The sequence below is a fragment of the Rosa rugosa genome, chromosome 2 (assembly GCF_958449725.1).
Source record: "Rosa rugosa chromosome 2, drRosRugo1.1, whole genome shotgun sequence".
NCBI lineage: Eukaryota > Viridiplantae > Streptophyta > Magnoliopsida > Rosales > Rosaceae > Rosa > Rosa rugosa.
The window spans coordinates 10007985-10022824 of NC_084821.1; the positions used below are offsets into that span (position 1 = coordinate 10007985).

General features: G+C 37.5%; 1 protein-coding gene and 5 non-coding genes across 6 annotated transcripts; all 6 read left to right on the plus strand.

Annotated features, from left to right (window-relative positions):
• The first annotated feature begins 531 nt into the window (after positions 1-531).
• On the plus strand, positions 532-3483 carry LOC133733882 (phenylacetaldehyde reductase). The gene is made up of 6 exons (XM_062161534.1): positions 532-706; positions 787-959; positions 1055-1240; positions 1354-1516; positions 2277-2463; positions 3063-3483. Exons 1-6 carry the CDS (start codon positions 589-591, stop codon positions 3205-3207), a joined length of 972 nt encoding a protein of 323 aa, XP_062017518.1. The 5' UTR covers positions 532-588; the 3' UTR covers positions 3208-3483.
• Positions 3484-7421: 3938 nt separating this feature from the next.
• LOC133734985 (U1 spliceosomal RNA) lies at positions 7422-7582 on the plus strand. The gene has a single exon (XR_009858727.1). It is a non-coding gene; the product is annotated as a U1 spliceosomal RNA (small nuclear RNA).
• Positions 7583-8673: 1091 nt separating this feature from the next.
• LOC133734978 (U5 spliceosomal RNA) lies at positions 8674-8790 on the plus strand. The gene has a single exon (XR_009858721.1). It is a non-coding gene; the product is annotated as a U5 spliceosomal RNA (small nuclear RNA).
• Positions 8791-10132: 1342 nt separating this feature from the next.
• On the plus strand, positions 10133-10328 carry LOC133734926 (U2 spliceosomal RNA). The gene has a single exon (XR_009858671.1). It is a non-coding gene; the product is annotated as a U2 spliceosomal RNA (small nuclear RNA).
• A 1609-nt stretch (positions 10329-11937) lies between these two features.
• Positions 11938-12054, plus strand: LOC133734980 (U5 spliceosomal RNA). Its single transcript, XR_009858722.1, has one exon. It is a non-coding gene; the product is annotated as a U5 spliceosomal RNA (small nuclear RNA).
• Positions 12055-13396: 1342 nt separating this feature from the next.
• On the plus strand, positions 13397-13591 carry LOC133734902 (U2 spliceosomal RNA). Its single transcript, XR_009858648.1, has one exon. It is a non-coding gene; the product is annotated as a U2 spliceosomal RNA (small nuclear RNA).
• The last annotated feature ends 1249 nt before the right edge of the window (positions 13592-14840 follow it).

The window sequence follows — 14840 nt, forward strand, 5'->3', positions numbered from 1 at the left end:
TTTACATGTCTCTAGGGTCATATATACCACTTTGATAGTCCTTCCCACACGACAATGCCTAAAATCTACTCCCACAATTCCACACAGTCGACAATCACAACACTCCAATCAATGTTCTAGTTATTGTTGTAGTTTTTGGTTAGTATGATAAAATCAGTTGCCTAATTCTGTCTTGACATGTTAATTGGATCCATTAACATGTCAGTCTCTCTTTTTATTGATGCGGATATATAGTTTTAGCTTCTTGATGTTTAGTCATTGCCGAAGAGCGGGTGTTGCAATTGCAGTAGTTTGATAAATTTTTTTTTTTTTTTTTTTATCAGATAAACAACTCAAATGCTGTAATTAGTCTTTCGTGAGTCGAACTCACAACCTTCTACTTACCAAGGGGAGATTATGTTACTAGACCAAATGGTACTGGGCAATTTGATGAAATTTTAATTGATAAAAAAAAAAAAAAAAACACTTTTTTATATAGTTGAGGTAAATCATCATTTTACAGTTTTACTAGATAAAAGGCTTTGCCTTTGAAAACAAACCCACAAGTCCAGTGACAGCAAAAGTAGCTGAGAACTGAAGAAGAGAGAAATGTCGAAGCAGGGTGAGGTCGTATGCGTCACCGGTGGAAGCGGCTGCATCGGATCATGGGTGGTCCGCCTCCTCCTCGACCGCGGCTACACCGTCCACGCCACCGTCAAAGACCTCAGTTAGTCTCCACAATCACACTCAATTCTCCACTTTTCTACACAAATGCCACCTCCACTCTCAAAATTCTTCTTCTTGCAGAGGACGACGGCGAGACGAAGCATCTAGAAGCCCTAGAAGGATCCCAAACGCGCCTCCGTCTCTTCCAGATCGACCTCCTCGACTACGATTCCATCTCCGCCGCAGTCCACGGCTGCTCCGGCGTCTTCCACCTCGCCTCTCCTTGCATCGTCGACCAAGTCCATGACCCCGAGGTAGGTTGCTCCATTTCCGATTACACTCTACAAATTCAGGGCTTCTTGTTTTCATGATGTTATAAGTTTCGATGATGATTCAATTGTGTCTACAGAAGGAGCTGTTGGACCCGGCGATTAAAGGAACGCTGAATGTTCTAACGGCGGCTAAGCAGGCCGGCGTGAAGCGCGTGGTGCTCACGTCCTCCGTCTCGGCCATCACTCCCAGCCCTACTTGGCCGGCCGATGTCGTCAAGAGAGAGGATTGCTGGACTGATGTTGAGTACTGCAAGCAGAAAGGAGTGAGTACTTATACTACTGAGTAGTGCCTTGAAATTGTTTTGAATTTTATGTGACTTTATGGATTTTGGAAATCTGAACTAAGTAATGCTGATTGTGTTGTGTGTTTGGTTAGCTGTGGTATCCTTTATCGAAAACTCTGGCGGAGAAAGCTGCGTGGGAATTTGCCAAGGAGAAGGGGTTGGATGTGGTTGTGGTGAATCCGGGGACGGTGATGGGTGATGTTATATCGCCGAGGCTCAATGCTAGCATGTTGATACTCGTACGCCTTCTTGAAGGTACTGTTTTGTGCACATTTTATGTAAAAGAATAGTATCTGGTTTGTACCTTGAAGTGAATTGTGATGGTTGCACTAGTGTTATCAGGGAAAAGGTCATATTAGTTGCCGGATGGTCTAGCATTCGATAAAATCATACATTTCTACATGTTTGTACTTGATAAAGGCTTTCAGTGATAATCTGACAACATCTATGTAGCGTAGGAGAACACTTACCTTGTATTACTTGTGGCAACATGACATTTGCACTTAATCCTCTTTATACATGATCTAAAGTGACCAAATCTTGATATAACGGAGGCTGTGGTGGGTTGACAAACTAGAAATCAGGTGGTGGAAACATATTTTCCATAAGACATGTCAGTTAAAGAGAGGTTCTTTTTGGTATCTAAGATCTTGTAGATAAAAATATATTTCGGACACAAAAAATAAGTAACCTTCATCTATAACACCTGAGTTCGTTTAGGTCTGATGTGGTATTCCCCAAGTTTGGAGAACCTGAATTGTGTGGTTCAGTAAAGGAATCCCTTTACACCTCTTTGCTAGCATATGTTTCTTTAAATTCAAAACTCAATGTCAGTAAAGTTTGATTTATAGTTTCTTAGTTTCTGTATCCATGCCAACTTCTCTGTATGTACTCCTTGCTAGCGGAGGACTGAGCGAAAAGGAATTAATCTTACCAATAACATGTGTAAAACAAGGAGTATTGATCCAATTAAACAAAATTGTATTGACACTGTCATTGGCAATCCATGCTGCAGGCTGCACTGAAACATATGAGAACTTCTTTATGGGATCTGTGCATTTTAAAGATGTAGCTCTAGCACACGTTTTAGTTTACGAGAACAAATCAGCCACTGGTAGGCACATGTGCGTTGAGGCAATATCACATTATGGTGATTTTGTGGCAAAGGTAGCTGAACTTTATCCCGAGTACAAGATTCCCAGGTAAACTGCTGTCCTCACTCCTGCAAAATATTCGCAATTGAAACTATTTGCTTGTCTCATGTTTGGGACTTTAATTTACTTACACTAATCCCGTATTGTGCAGTAAGTCAGTAACTTCTATTCTGAAACTGGGTCAGTAGACTTGCAATATCCTGAAACTAATAAGTAATAACCTATTTCACTATTTGTCCAAATAATAATCTAGATATTGAAATGCTGGATTTGCAACTTAAAAAGTGGAAACTGAACCTTTTACAATCATTTCAGTAAAAGCCCCACACTCTCGACTATAATCAAATGTCTTGGCCTTATTTCAGAAGCACCAACCTATCCATTAGTCATTAGCATAAGAATATTCTTGATATTATTTGTCGTGAAATAGAGGTTCCTTTGTTAGTGGTATGCTGCATAGCTGTTCCGTAAAAGGTTTTCCTGGTTGAATCCTCTTTGGATTACTTAGAATCTCTTTGGAACATTAATTTCATACTCTTTTTCTTTCTCTCGAGTCCGTTGATAGAATTTTGTGGAGTTTCCATGTGTTGTGACTAGAGTTGCAAATTTGTAATTCCTCAAGCCTCTAACATGCTTATCTGGTGCAGTTTGCCAAAGGACACACAGCCTGGGTTGTTGAGGGAAAAGACTGGAGCGAAAAAGCTAATGGACTTGGGTATAGACTTCATCCCCATGGATCAAATTATCAAGGATGCTGTTGAGAGCCTAAAGAGCAAGGGATTCATTTCGTAAATGCAGCCAGCTGTCATGGACATGAAAACTCATCAGGGGCCAAACTACCTTGTAGAAGTGGTGAGGACGTGTAACCTAGCTAAATGATAGTTCACGGATTGTGGTCATATATGTACCAGCTATGTTTCCAGTAATCTGTATGTGAATAAAAGTTTACATGTAGGGAGAGAACTCTGAGTTAGAGGATGAACTTGAGTTCGAAAGAAACGAAGTATGCTTGTCTCCGTTATGTACTGCTCCTCTTGTTCATTTGCTTTGTGTCACTGTTATCCACTACATCCTCTTCTCAGAGCATCGAAGCCACAGTCAAATAGCTCTGATTTCATCGTTAAACATTTGCTCAAGCTCTTTGATACTGGACTTGTCTCGGTTGTTGACCTCAACCTCGTCTCCTAGGGCGGCCAAGTGAGGAATGCTAGCTGAGAAATTCTTACATAGGGAAACGGACCGCGTGACAGTAAGACTGTTCAATAAAAAATCAGAAAATTTTAAGTGTTATGAAACTATGTTTACTATTTTAAAGTAAAAGTAAATACCAAAAACACCCCTTACATGTGTACTGATTGGTCAGCCTTACCAGACACGTGATACGTATGTCTTTGGTAAGAATTTTTCATGCTAACAACCTTCCCCATCAATCTTCTCTTTTTACCTTTCCTACTTATTAATTGACACAGGTCCTTTTATTTCACTCAAAATCATGATATTAATATCACCAAATTTGACTTTCATTTCTTTCGAATATGCCCCTATGTCATAGTTTTGAGTGATATTAATAGTCTAGTTTGCCAATTAATATATGAATATGTTTATTATGTCATCATGCATGTTCAAGTATTGCGAGGTTTAGTTGTCCTTGATTGAGCAAGCAATTGTGTGAGTTTTGTATAATAAACTACAAAAGTTCTAGCTCTAGCTCCCTATGAACAATAACGTCCATATTGGTTTACTGTTTGCTCCTATTTGTTGTTTTATCATGACTATGTCATTCAACTTCAATAGTAAACGGTAATATTTGTGTTATTTTACTGTTTTGCCCCTGCTCCAAGATCCGCAATTCACTACAAATATATGCACATAATTTCATTCTGAATCCGTAACTCACACACCATTTAAATGGTGTGTTGGCAGTTTCTAGTTCTAATGAAACTCCTTGCTCATCCAATCAATTATTTTCATATATATGTTACTAGTTTTACTGTTTGAATAAGATTAAAAATGAAGAACATAATAAAAAAGAAGAAGAAAAAGAAGCATATAAGATCTAAGGCTGCTCCTCCCACCACCAGTGGCAAGTCACAGTTGTCGATTTTTCGTCTGTAGACTGCACCATGTAAGTAAGATCTAGGCCAAAGATAGCTAAATTGTGTTGGATCTGAGTCAAATCTAGCCAAATATGGTAGATCCTGCTGGATTGAAGAAGGGTTTTTTTTTTTGGTTTATTTTTTACGATAGGAACTATTACCTGGCACTAAATCTAAGGTTGATCTGGCTAGATCTAGGCTGGGTATAGCCAAATCTTGTTGGATATGAACCCGATCTAGCCAAATATGGTCAGATCTAGTCTAGATCCACTTGAATATGTAACAGTTATCTTTGTTCTACAGCAAAGGGCTAATATGAAGAAAAGGAAACCTCAGCGGCTAGTTCGTAGGTCATTTCCGGTTACTAATTAGACCACTGACACTAATTGCATCCACAACTGCAACTATATATAATTATAAAAATAACTACAACTACAATTAATTGCATCTACAGCTACAACTATATATAATTATAAAAATAAAATTTTGTAAAGAAAATATTGCTTCTCAAAAGTGTACATTTGGTAAATCATTGATTCGTTGTTTTGATATCGCATGCATGCATATACTCGTCAGAATTATCACCATCTTCATGTTTCATCTTGTATTTTATATGCCCTCGAAACGGTTTAGCATTTGAAAAGCTATTAAGAAATTAGACATGTATTGCTTTGTAATTGTCTACATAGTGAGTTATTTTATAGACGTATTAGAGGATTCTAGAATGATTATTTTGAAAACCAGTGGTCTTCATTCTATGTACGTTAGTAGTTTTGATAATCTTATCTGGTTTAGATTTAAATTCCATATATAACTATATTGCTTTTGAAAATTGTACATGGAACATAGATTGCCTTATAATTGTCTACATAGTGAGTTATATAATAGACGTATTAAAGGATTCTAGAATGACTATTTTGAAAACCAGTGGTCCTCATTCTATGTGCGTTAGTATTTTTGATAATCTTATTTGGTTTAGATTTGAATTCCATATATAACTGTGTTGCTTTTGAAAATTGTAAATGAATCGTACACTTATTTCATTTATATTTTATTCACTTTACTTTATCTCTTCAAAACTTACCCAAGTACTGGTTCACCTAATTCTTTTCTGATTTTGATGTGTTTTTCATGAGTAGGTATTTAGTGCGGCCACCATGCCACGAGCCAATAATGAGCACTTAGAAAGATGAATGTAGCCATGTATAGGGATACATTTGGTATTCCCCCATGCAATAACAAGTGTTTTTTGGATATATAAATATAATATGTTGCATTCTCATTGTGCACTTGCACCATCCACATGACACAACTGCTTTACACAAAGTCTTCTCGTTTTTCATACAAGGTTTAAAATGGTTTGATTTACACATCTCAACCATCTATCCCTTTAGTAACAAACATCACATTAATTTTGTAATTTTGGATTTGCAGTACTTCATTCAACCAATTTTTGTTTGGATTCTTATTTTTGGCCTCTAAATAAACAGAAAGAACTAAAAGAATATGAAATTCATGAATATTAGAGTTGCTCACTTAATAGATAGTTTTTTAGGAACTTTAAAAGACAAGTATAAATACAACAACTATAAATACGTTATATCTCATAATTCCTTTAAACCGTCTATTAGATGAGCAAGTCTGCTATGAATATGTTGTCTTATAGTTTACTGAGTCTTCATCTGATAGAGGATCAACAATGCTTCCAATTGAGCCATATTGTGCAGAGGAAGGCAAGGGAAAGAAGTGCAAATGTATGCATCTAGATACCTACTTAACAGCACCAACTACAAGGCAATTGTCATAATAGCAGAAAGCATCAGATAACACAAGTGTGACAATCATCTGATGCAGAAGCTACACCCAAGATAAAAGATGCATGTCAACATAGAGGAGAGAGCAGTCAGAGCACGATTCACCAATTTCAATAAGTATCTCCATTGAATGAGTATTGCAGCATGAAGACAAACCACAAGCTAGAGAGGCTCCATGACTACTGCCAAAGATATATAAGAGCCCTCGAGTGCTAAAGAACGGCAAAGACATCGAGTAACTGTTAGCTCGGCACCTAGTGTTTAATCTGCGAACAACAAAAATGAAAATTGCACCAAGTACTATACCAAACATGAACTTCATAGCTAATAGCTAGGTTCTCTTCTAAGCATCAATGTGCAAAAACTTTGATGTAAATACAGAATTGGATGATTCCATTTGAATTATACAAGCAAATGTTAGAATGAGACCCTTCCACATCTATATATTAGTGACTCAGAGTCTACTAGAGAGAGGTTGGCCGCTCACCTTCTGTGTACAAAAGAGTTGCACAAACATCTCTATTTTGTTAATTGTTTCAATCTACATCAAAGTTTAGTTATTAATGAATAATTCAATGTTGTTGCTTTCATTACAATTCAGTCGATCTATATCATGCCATTCAGAACAAGCTTAAACACTGATAATGAAGTACTCAAACTATCAACAATGTCTCAGAATACTGAACTGAAAGAGCACACACTACAAAGCATACTACGTTTCCTAATGTTGTGGAGTACAAATAAGTCAATTTTGATAACACAAGACCTAGATGAGGTCTAACTGAAGCACCAATAATATTAACCTAATTCCATGTGCTCATGCATCTCTAGCTATCTAATCCCATTTATTAGGCTCAGTTTGCATGTCTTTGTTTTGGACTCTAAGAAGATGGCGGTTGGAACAAAAGAACTATGTCAAATCCAGACCGTGTAAAGAAATTTAAGCAAGAAACCAACAAATATTGTGACAATAGAAAACACAGTTGATAGGTAATGCACCACTTGATATTTCAAGCGGTCTGTACCACATAGGAAATATGAGGAAAGTGGGGAGGCAAGAATGGGTATAAAGTAGCTAGACATATGCAGTTGTAACATACTTACCTGGACGGGGTTTCTGGGCGATCAAGAAGGCCCATGGCCTAGATTGGGGACCTCCATTGCACCTGGGAGGGGTGCCCATCTATGGTCTCCCATACGTGGGAGAGCCAACGTCATAATTTGTTGCAAGGGGGCCTGCGTGCGCGCAACCCCCACCAAATCTAGTCCAAATTCTACATCTACGGCTACTCTTTTCCCAAGCTGCTAGTAGTGATGGAAGTTTGTCCAGCAACACCAACATGATTTCTGATATAATTTTCAACAGTTGGGTTCTGATATATAACTTTCTCAGTATGCCAATAGAAAACTGCCTGCTATAACTTCATATATATAGTTTCTTATAATGGCCATTATGCATGTCGAACATCATGATGTTCATCGCAGTGGGCTAGCTTCGGCTAGTATCATAACATAAACATGTAAATTGGATCTGGTCTGAATACAACAAAATTAATGGGTATGGTCCTTGATGTATGGCAAGAAATGTTTCAGATTTTATGACACCTGTAATAGATCAGAATATTGTCCCTTTTGTTACTTGCACCGGCACAAAGGCAATATTAGAATTTAATAGTTGATTATGAATGACAATTTACATGAAGAATATCAGTGGTTAAATGTGCAGTAACTTACTGCACAGAAAAGTCGGACGGGCAGCTTTGTTGTAATGGCGCAGAGTCTGTCTGGAAATTCTAAGTACTCGTCTCTCTTAGTTGAAATTAGCTTGGAGTAATTTTTATGGCTGACAACTTTTAATAATAGCTAGCTAGGAAGCTTGGTTCTCTTGCTCTTTATCAATATCCAAACTAAAATTTCACACCTGTGTGAGTAAAATCGATAGTGATGGACTGACAATAAGTTAACAAGCAGCATGAAGGCCTCTCTCTAAATAAATATCCAGGGTATAGTCTAAGTCTACTACGAGAAAAGGACATATCCAGGGTTGAGCATGAAGGCCTAAATGACGAAATTAACAAGTCACTGGGAAGAATAATTTAGTGAGTTTTTGTTTTTAACCTCCTCTTTCAAATTGAGTTGCAGAAGTACTGCACTGGATTTGTGACCAATCATCCTATGATGCTATTTTGGATTTGTAATGGATCTTCTGAAACGCGTATGTTTATTTATTTTATGTAAGTTAACTTAATGGGTATTAGGCGCAAAGCTTCCCACATCGAAGTATAGAGAAAGAGCTGTCTGAGGTGAGGGATATAAAATAAAGCAGCTCAACAGTATATGACTTACGGAGCCATGCGTTGAGCACAAAGCGAACTATTCTTTCGCCTTTTACTAAAGAATACCGTGTGCGCGGCGCTTTAAGTGGCATACGCCTATTTTTGGAAGGGTGCACCTCTGTGGGTGCCCCTCAAAATGTAGTTTCAACTTATTGTTACCAGCAAACATCTTGTTAAGAAATTGGTTGCAAGTGGATGTGACTGATTTTTGATGCTAACAATGAGACCTGCAATTGGATTTTGACTTAGAATAGGATTGTGATTCAAATTTGATTACCCGATTATGAACTTAAATATCCCACAGTAGTTGATATGGTTTTTGTAAGAGAGAGCCAGCATGATGAAGTGTAAAAAAATTTCAATGAGAGAGCAGCACTAGAAGCTAAATATCAGAATGTTGTATCAACCTCTACGCGACAAGCAATATGAGTCTGACTGTGAATGGATCAGCTGTGAAGCTACCAAGCTGAATCAGCAGTAGCAGCAAATAAATCGGATAAAGATCGACAAAGATGAAGGCGGAACTAAAGAGAATTATGAGGTTGTCAGAAGAAGAGTGGAAGAACACATGCAACTCGGTGACTTTCAACAAGCAAGTGGCTTCCAAAATGTATAACTTAATTTGTCCAGTTTTCTCTGTTTAAAGCTTTGCAAATAAACTGTTGTAATATATCCACTCTGATTTAACATTTGAGCTCTTTGTGTGCTATATTTGTGGATAGAAAGTTGTTCACAGTCAATTAACTATGGATTCAGTTCAAGCAACACTTTCAAATGCAGAATTCAATCATAGAAAAATACGAAGGATGGGAAAGATTAATTGCTGGAGGCCCTTAAATTATAGATTACTTTTTAAGAAAATGTGATTCCTGTACCAAATAATCTCAAGTAGAATTGCAAGCTATAGACTTTATTTCCATGAGTTGGGATGTTGTTGATGCACCGGAAGTTGTACATGCTAATTTGATGGATGAAAACTGAAGTTTTGTTGCTGAGTTAATTGGCTGATTCCTACTCTGGCAACAGATATATCGCTACCAAAGTTGGAAGAAATTTCCGCAATGGCTTTCGGAAACCAACCACCTTTGGTACCTTGAGAATCACTACTGTTCTGCTAACTTGAGATGCCTGCTGAAACAAAAGCTGCACTCCATGTCTTTAATTTTTTGTCATATAAGTGGGACTCTCATTGTCCCAAATCTCCTTTTTATGTTGTTCTTTGCAGATGGCAGAGATTGCCAATTGGCCTGGAGTTTATTTGTACAACAATCTAATATGGGTAGATTACAAGTGAAGTTTAATGCCAGGACTCGGGTTAATTAGTATCAGTGTAAGCAAGCACAAATTCATCAGTAAAATGCTTAGCCCCTTTGCAATTATAAAAGTTGGATAAAGTATACCACATCCTGCCTGACAAGAAGAACTGAAGTGTGTAGCCGTATAAAAGGAGAAGAGCTAGACTAAACAAAGCATACCTTTCTCGGCCTTTTGGCTAAGATCAAGTGTAGTATCTGTTCTTATCAGTTTAATATCTGATACGTGGACCAATGGTTCACATGATATTAAATTAATTTTTTAAAGGGGGTGAGTCCACTACAGTAGCTTGCTATTGGGGCTCACGCGTGTCATCCTTGTGTTGCACTACAACAAGGTTTGGTGCATCCTACCAAATCCAGTTTAAATCATAACAACCCATTTCAGACACTGTTACCAGAAAACCTACACAATCAACTTATTTTTCATCTTCTTACCTTTCGCTTTGAGTTTTTTTTTGGTCTGAGGCCTTAGTTTCTAATTAGTTACTGAAACGGTAAATGTATCCTGATGCTATACTGAAATTGATGAAGATAATGCAGTTAGATATACTAGGCGAACTGAGACACTGGAGAGTCCAGTATAATTTCCCGGAGAATTTGCCAGTGATGTTGGTGGTGCACTGATGAGTGTTGCAATAATACATTACATTTATAAATAATATGAATATACTTCCAATATATTAAAATATATATATATATATATATATATATATATATATATATATATATATATATATATATATTCACAAGAACACAAATAGTCTGTTTAGCAATTGATTGTGCAGCAGCAATAATGACAATAACACATTATGACATCTTCATAGTCCATTATAAAATTGAAGTCGTTATTTCATCTATTTAGTATAGTTGTCATATGAGTCATATCCTAGTATCGTCTAGCTTTAGTCTAGAACTTCTCCAATGAAAACTAAACAAACTAATACTTTTTTTTTTTTTGGTGAACAAACTAAACAAACCAAGAATTAGTGGCCAACAGCCAACCTGATAATGTATGTTCTAAAGAAACCAACAATAATCCAGCAAAGCAACGCATCAAAACAGCAACTAGATAGGACCCTCAGTCAATCCAAGACGTGGATACTGAAGAAAAAAAAAAATTCAGATTGCGATGTGTACCTTCTAAAGAAACCAGCAAAGCAACGCACCAAAACAGCAAATAGATAGGACCCTCAATCATCAAAAAAAAAAAAAAAAAAATAGGACCCTCAATCAAACCAAGACTTTAATACTAAAAAGAAAGAAAAGAGAATTGAGATTGCATATCTGTACTTTCTAAAGAAACCAGCAAAGCAACGCACCAGATCGATTAAGTCATCAGTTTGACGGATCCAAGGTAGGAGGCGCAGTGCAGAGTTCTCTGTGTCTTTGCATCTGCCGACTGCGTTTTGGGTTGTTAAACAGACCTAGAAGCAAAACGGCGTCGTTCAGGGAGGAAAAACAAACAAAAATACAAAACGACGTCGTTTTGACGGAAAAGTAAAAGAAGAACAAAAAGTCCCTTGCGTCTTCTTCTTCCTCGCACTCTGCCTTGAGGCGCCGCCTCTGCAAAAAGCGTCGCTTAGTCGCCTCGGCGGCCGCTTTTCCAGCAGCACGTTCAAGTTTGAACCGGCAAGGCTTTTTCCGGTCGCCTCACACCGGAGCGCGCCCCGGGCTCGCCTCGGCGACGCCTTTGAAAACACTGGGCCGAAGAATAATTTAGTGAGTTTTTGTTTTTAACCTCCTCTTTCAAATTGAGTTGCAGAAGTACTGCACTGGATTTGTGACCAATCATCCTATGATGCTATTTTGGATTTGTAATGGATCTTCTGAAACGCGTATGTTTATTTATTTTATGTAAGTCAACTTAATGGCGCAAAGCTTCCCACATCGAAGTATAGAGAAAGAGCTGTCTGAGGTGAGGGATATAAAATAAAGCAGCTCAACAGTATATGACTTACGGAGCCATGCGTTGAGCACAAAGCGAACTATTCTTTCGCCTTTTACTAAAGAATACCGTGTGCGCGGCGCTTTAAGTGGCATACGCCTATTTTTGGAAGGGTGCACCTCTGTGGGTGCCCCTCAAAATGTAGTTTCAACTTATTGTTACCAGCAAACATCTTGTTAAGAAATTGGTTGCAAGTGGATGTGACTGATTTTTGATGCTAACAATGAGACCTGCAATTGGATTTTGACTTAGAATAGGATTGTGATTCAAATTTGATTACCCGATTATGAACTTAAATATCCCACAGTAGTTGATATGGTTTTTGTAAGAGAGAGCCAGCATGATGAAGTGTAAAAAAATTTCAATGAGAGAGCAGCACTAGAAGCTAAATATCAGAATGTTGTATCAACCTCTACGCGACAAGCAATATGAGTCTGACTGTGAATGGATCAGCTGTGAAGCTACCAAGCTGAATCAGCAGTAGCAGCAAATAAATCGGATAAAGATCGACAAAGATGAAGGCGGAACTAAAGAGAATTATGAGGTTGTCAGAAGAAGAGTGGAAGAACACATGCAACTCGGTGACTTTCAACAAGCAAGTGGCTTCCAAAATGTATAACTTAATTTGTCCAGTTTTCTCTGTTTAAAGCTTTGCAAATAAACTGTTGTAATATATCCACTCTGATTTAACATTTGAGCTCTTTGTGTGCTATATTTGTGGATAGAAAGTTGTTCACAGTCAATTAACTATGGATTCAGTTCAAGCAACACTTTCAAATGCAGAATTCAATCAGAGAAAAATACGAAGGATGGGAAAGATTAATTGCTGGAGGCCCTTAAATTATAGATTACTTTTTAAGAAAGTGTGATTCCTGTACCAAATAATCTCAAGTAGAATTGCAAGCTATAGACTTTATTTCCATGAGTTGGGATGTTGTTGATGCACCGGAAGTTGTACATGCTAATTTGATGGATGAAAACTGAAGTTTTGTTGCTGCGTTAATTGGCTGATTCCTACTCTGGCAACAGAGATATCGCTACCAAAGTTGGAAGAAATTTCCGCAATGGCTTTCGGAAACCAACCACCTTTGGTACCTTGAGAATCACTACTGTTCTGCTAACTTGAGATGCCTGCTGAAACAAAAGCTGCACTCCGTGTCTTTAATTTTTTGTCATATAAGTGGGACTCTCATTGTCCCAAATCTCCTTTTTATGTTGTTCTTTGCAGATGGCAGAGATTGCCAATTGCCCTGGAGTTTATTTGTACAACAATCTAATATGGGTAGATTACAAGTGAAGTTTAATGCCAGGACTCGGGTTAATTAGTATCAGTGTAAGCAAGCACAAATTCATCAGTAAAATGCTTAGCCCCTTTGCAATTATAAAAGTTGGATAAAGTATACCACATCCTGCCTGACAAGAAGAACTGAAGTGTGTAGCCGTATAAAAAGAGAAGAGCTAGACTAAACAAAGCATACCTTTCTCGGCCTTTTGGCTAAGATCAAGTGTAGTATCTGTTCTTATCAGTTTAATATCTGATACGTGGGCCAATGGTTCACACGATATTAAATTAATTTTTTAAAGGGGTGAGTCCACCACAGTAGCTTGCTATTGGGGCTCACGCGTGTCATCCTTGTGTTGCACTACAACAAGGTTTGGCGCACCCTACCAAATCCAGTTTAAATCATAACAACCCATTTCAGACACTGTTACCAGAAAACCTACACAATCAACTTATTTTTCATCTTCTTACCTTTCGCTTTGTGTTTTTTTTTTGGTCTGAGGCCTTAGTTTCTAATTAGTTACTGAAACGGTAAATGTATCCTGATGCTATACTGAAATTGATGAAGATAATGCAGTTAGATATACTAGGCGAACTGAGACACTGGAGAGTCCAGTATAATTTCCCGGAGAATTTGCCAGTGATGTTGGTGGTGCACTGATGAGTGTTGCAATGTTGTTAGGTGCTGTTAGTTTAGATGTGTTTGGTCGAAGAAGATAGAAGTTTGTGCAGGCATATTTATGTAGGTTGTTTTCACTTTTCAGCCCCATTCTCGTCATATTTGATATTTGTTTTGGAATGCAATACTAGGATTTTGAAAGAAACAAATCAGGTTCTTCCAAAGCTAAATTATAATTATGTAGGCTAATTTGGTCCTCCCATACCAGATCAAGTTCAAATTTCCGCTTCACATTTGTATTACAAGATTCGACATTTGAAACAATTGAATTTGTACAGTAACTCTTTCTGTTCCACTACCGTTTATCTGAAAAATAATTTATCTTATTTTGCCCAAGACAAGCCAAAAGTTGAAGTCTGAGAAGTACTTAACTTCTCTTTCTTCTCTTAGAGAAGCCCAAAGGGTGGTTATATAGGGGGTTAAATTCCTGTGAATGGTTAAGAAGGTTAAGTCACAGTTGCAAATGCTTGGAAAAAAAGTTAAATAAATTAAGTTTGGTAATCACTTCAGATAGTATGTTTAGAGGTGATTTTTGAAGCTATGCATCTATCTATCCTCTAGAGGATAATAAGGACTAATATGCAGTTAGGTGGCTTATAAAAGAGTGTTTTCAGGTGTTGAAACTACTTATATTCAACTGATTGGATCTTTTTTAAGAAGGAACTGGTAGAAGATGTTTGGCTTTGGTAGGTTTAGCAAAGATAGAAGAGGACGAGTATTATGCTCTCATATTAGAAGTACCTAAAAGTTTCTTCATCAATGATCTCTAGGGTGAACATTTCATCAAAAATGTTGGCGACTCTAGGCTAGGCTGCTCCAGAATTCCAGATGACTATATATCAGATGCACAATTGGTAATCAATTAAAGACATTGTCTGGATATGTGGCGCAAGCAATGCTTCTATGTGAAATTTGGTGTTTGAGAACATTTCTAATGTCTCAACAGTATCAACCTCT

Coding starts and splice junctions, on each gene's coding strand:
- LOC133733882 (XM_062161534.1), top strand. CDS start 589: ATGTCGAAGCAGGGTGAGGTCGTATGCGTCACCGGTGGAAGCGGCTGC. Junction 960..1,054: donor ACCAAGTCCATGACCCCGAG/GTAGGTTGCTCC, acceptor TTGTGTCTACAG/AAGGAGCTGTTGGACCCGGC. Junction 1,241..1,353: donor AGTACTGCAAGCAGAAAGGA/GTGAGTACTTAT, acceptor GTGTTTGGTTAG/CTGTGGTATCCTTTATCGAA.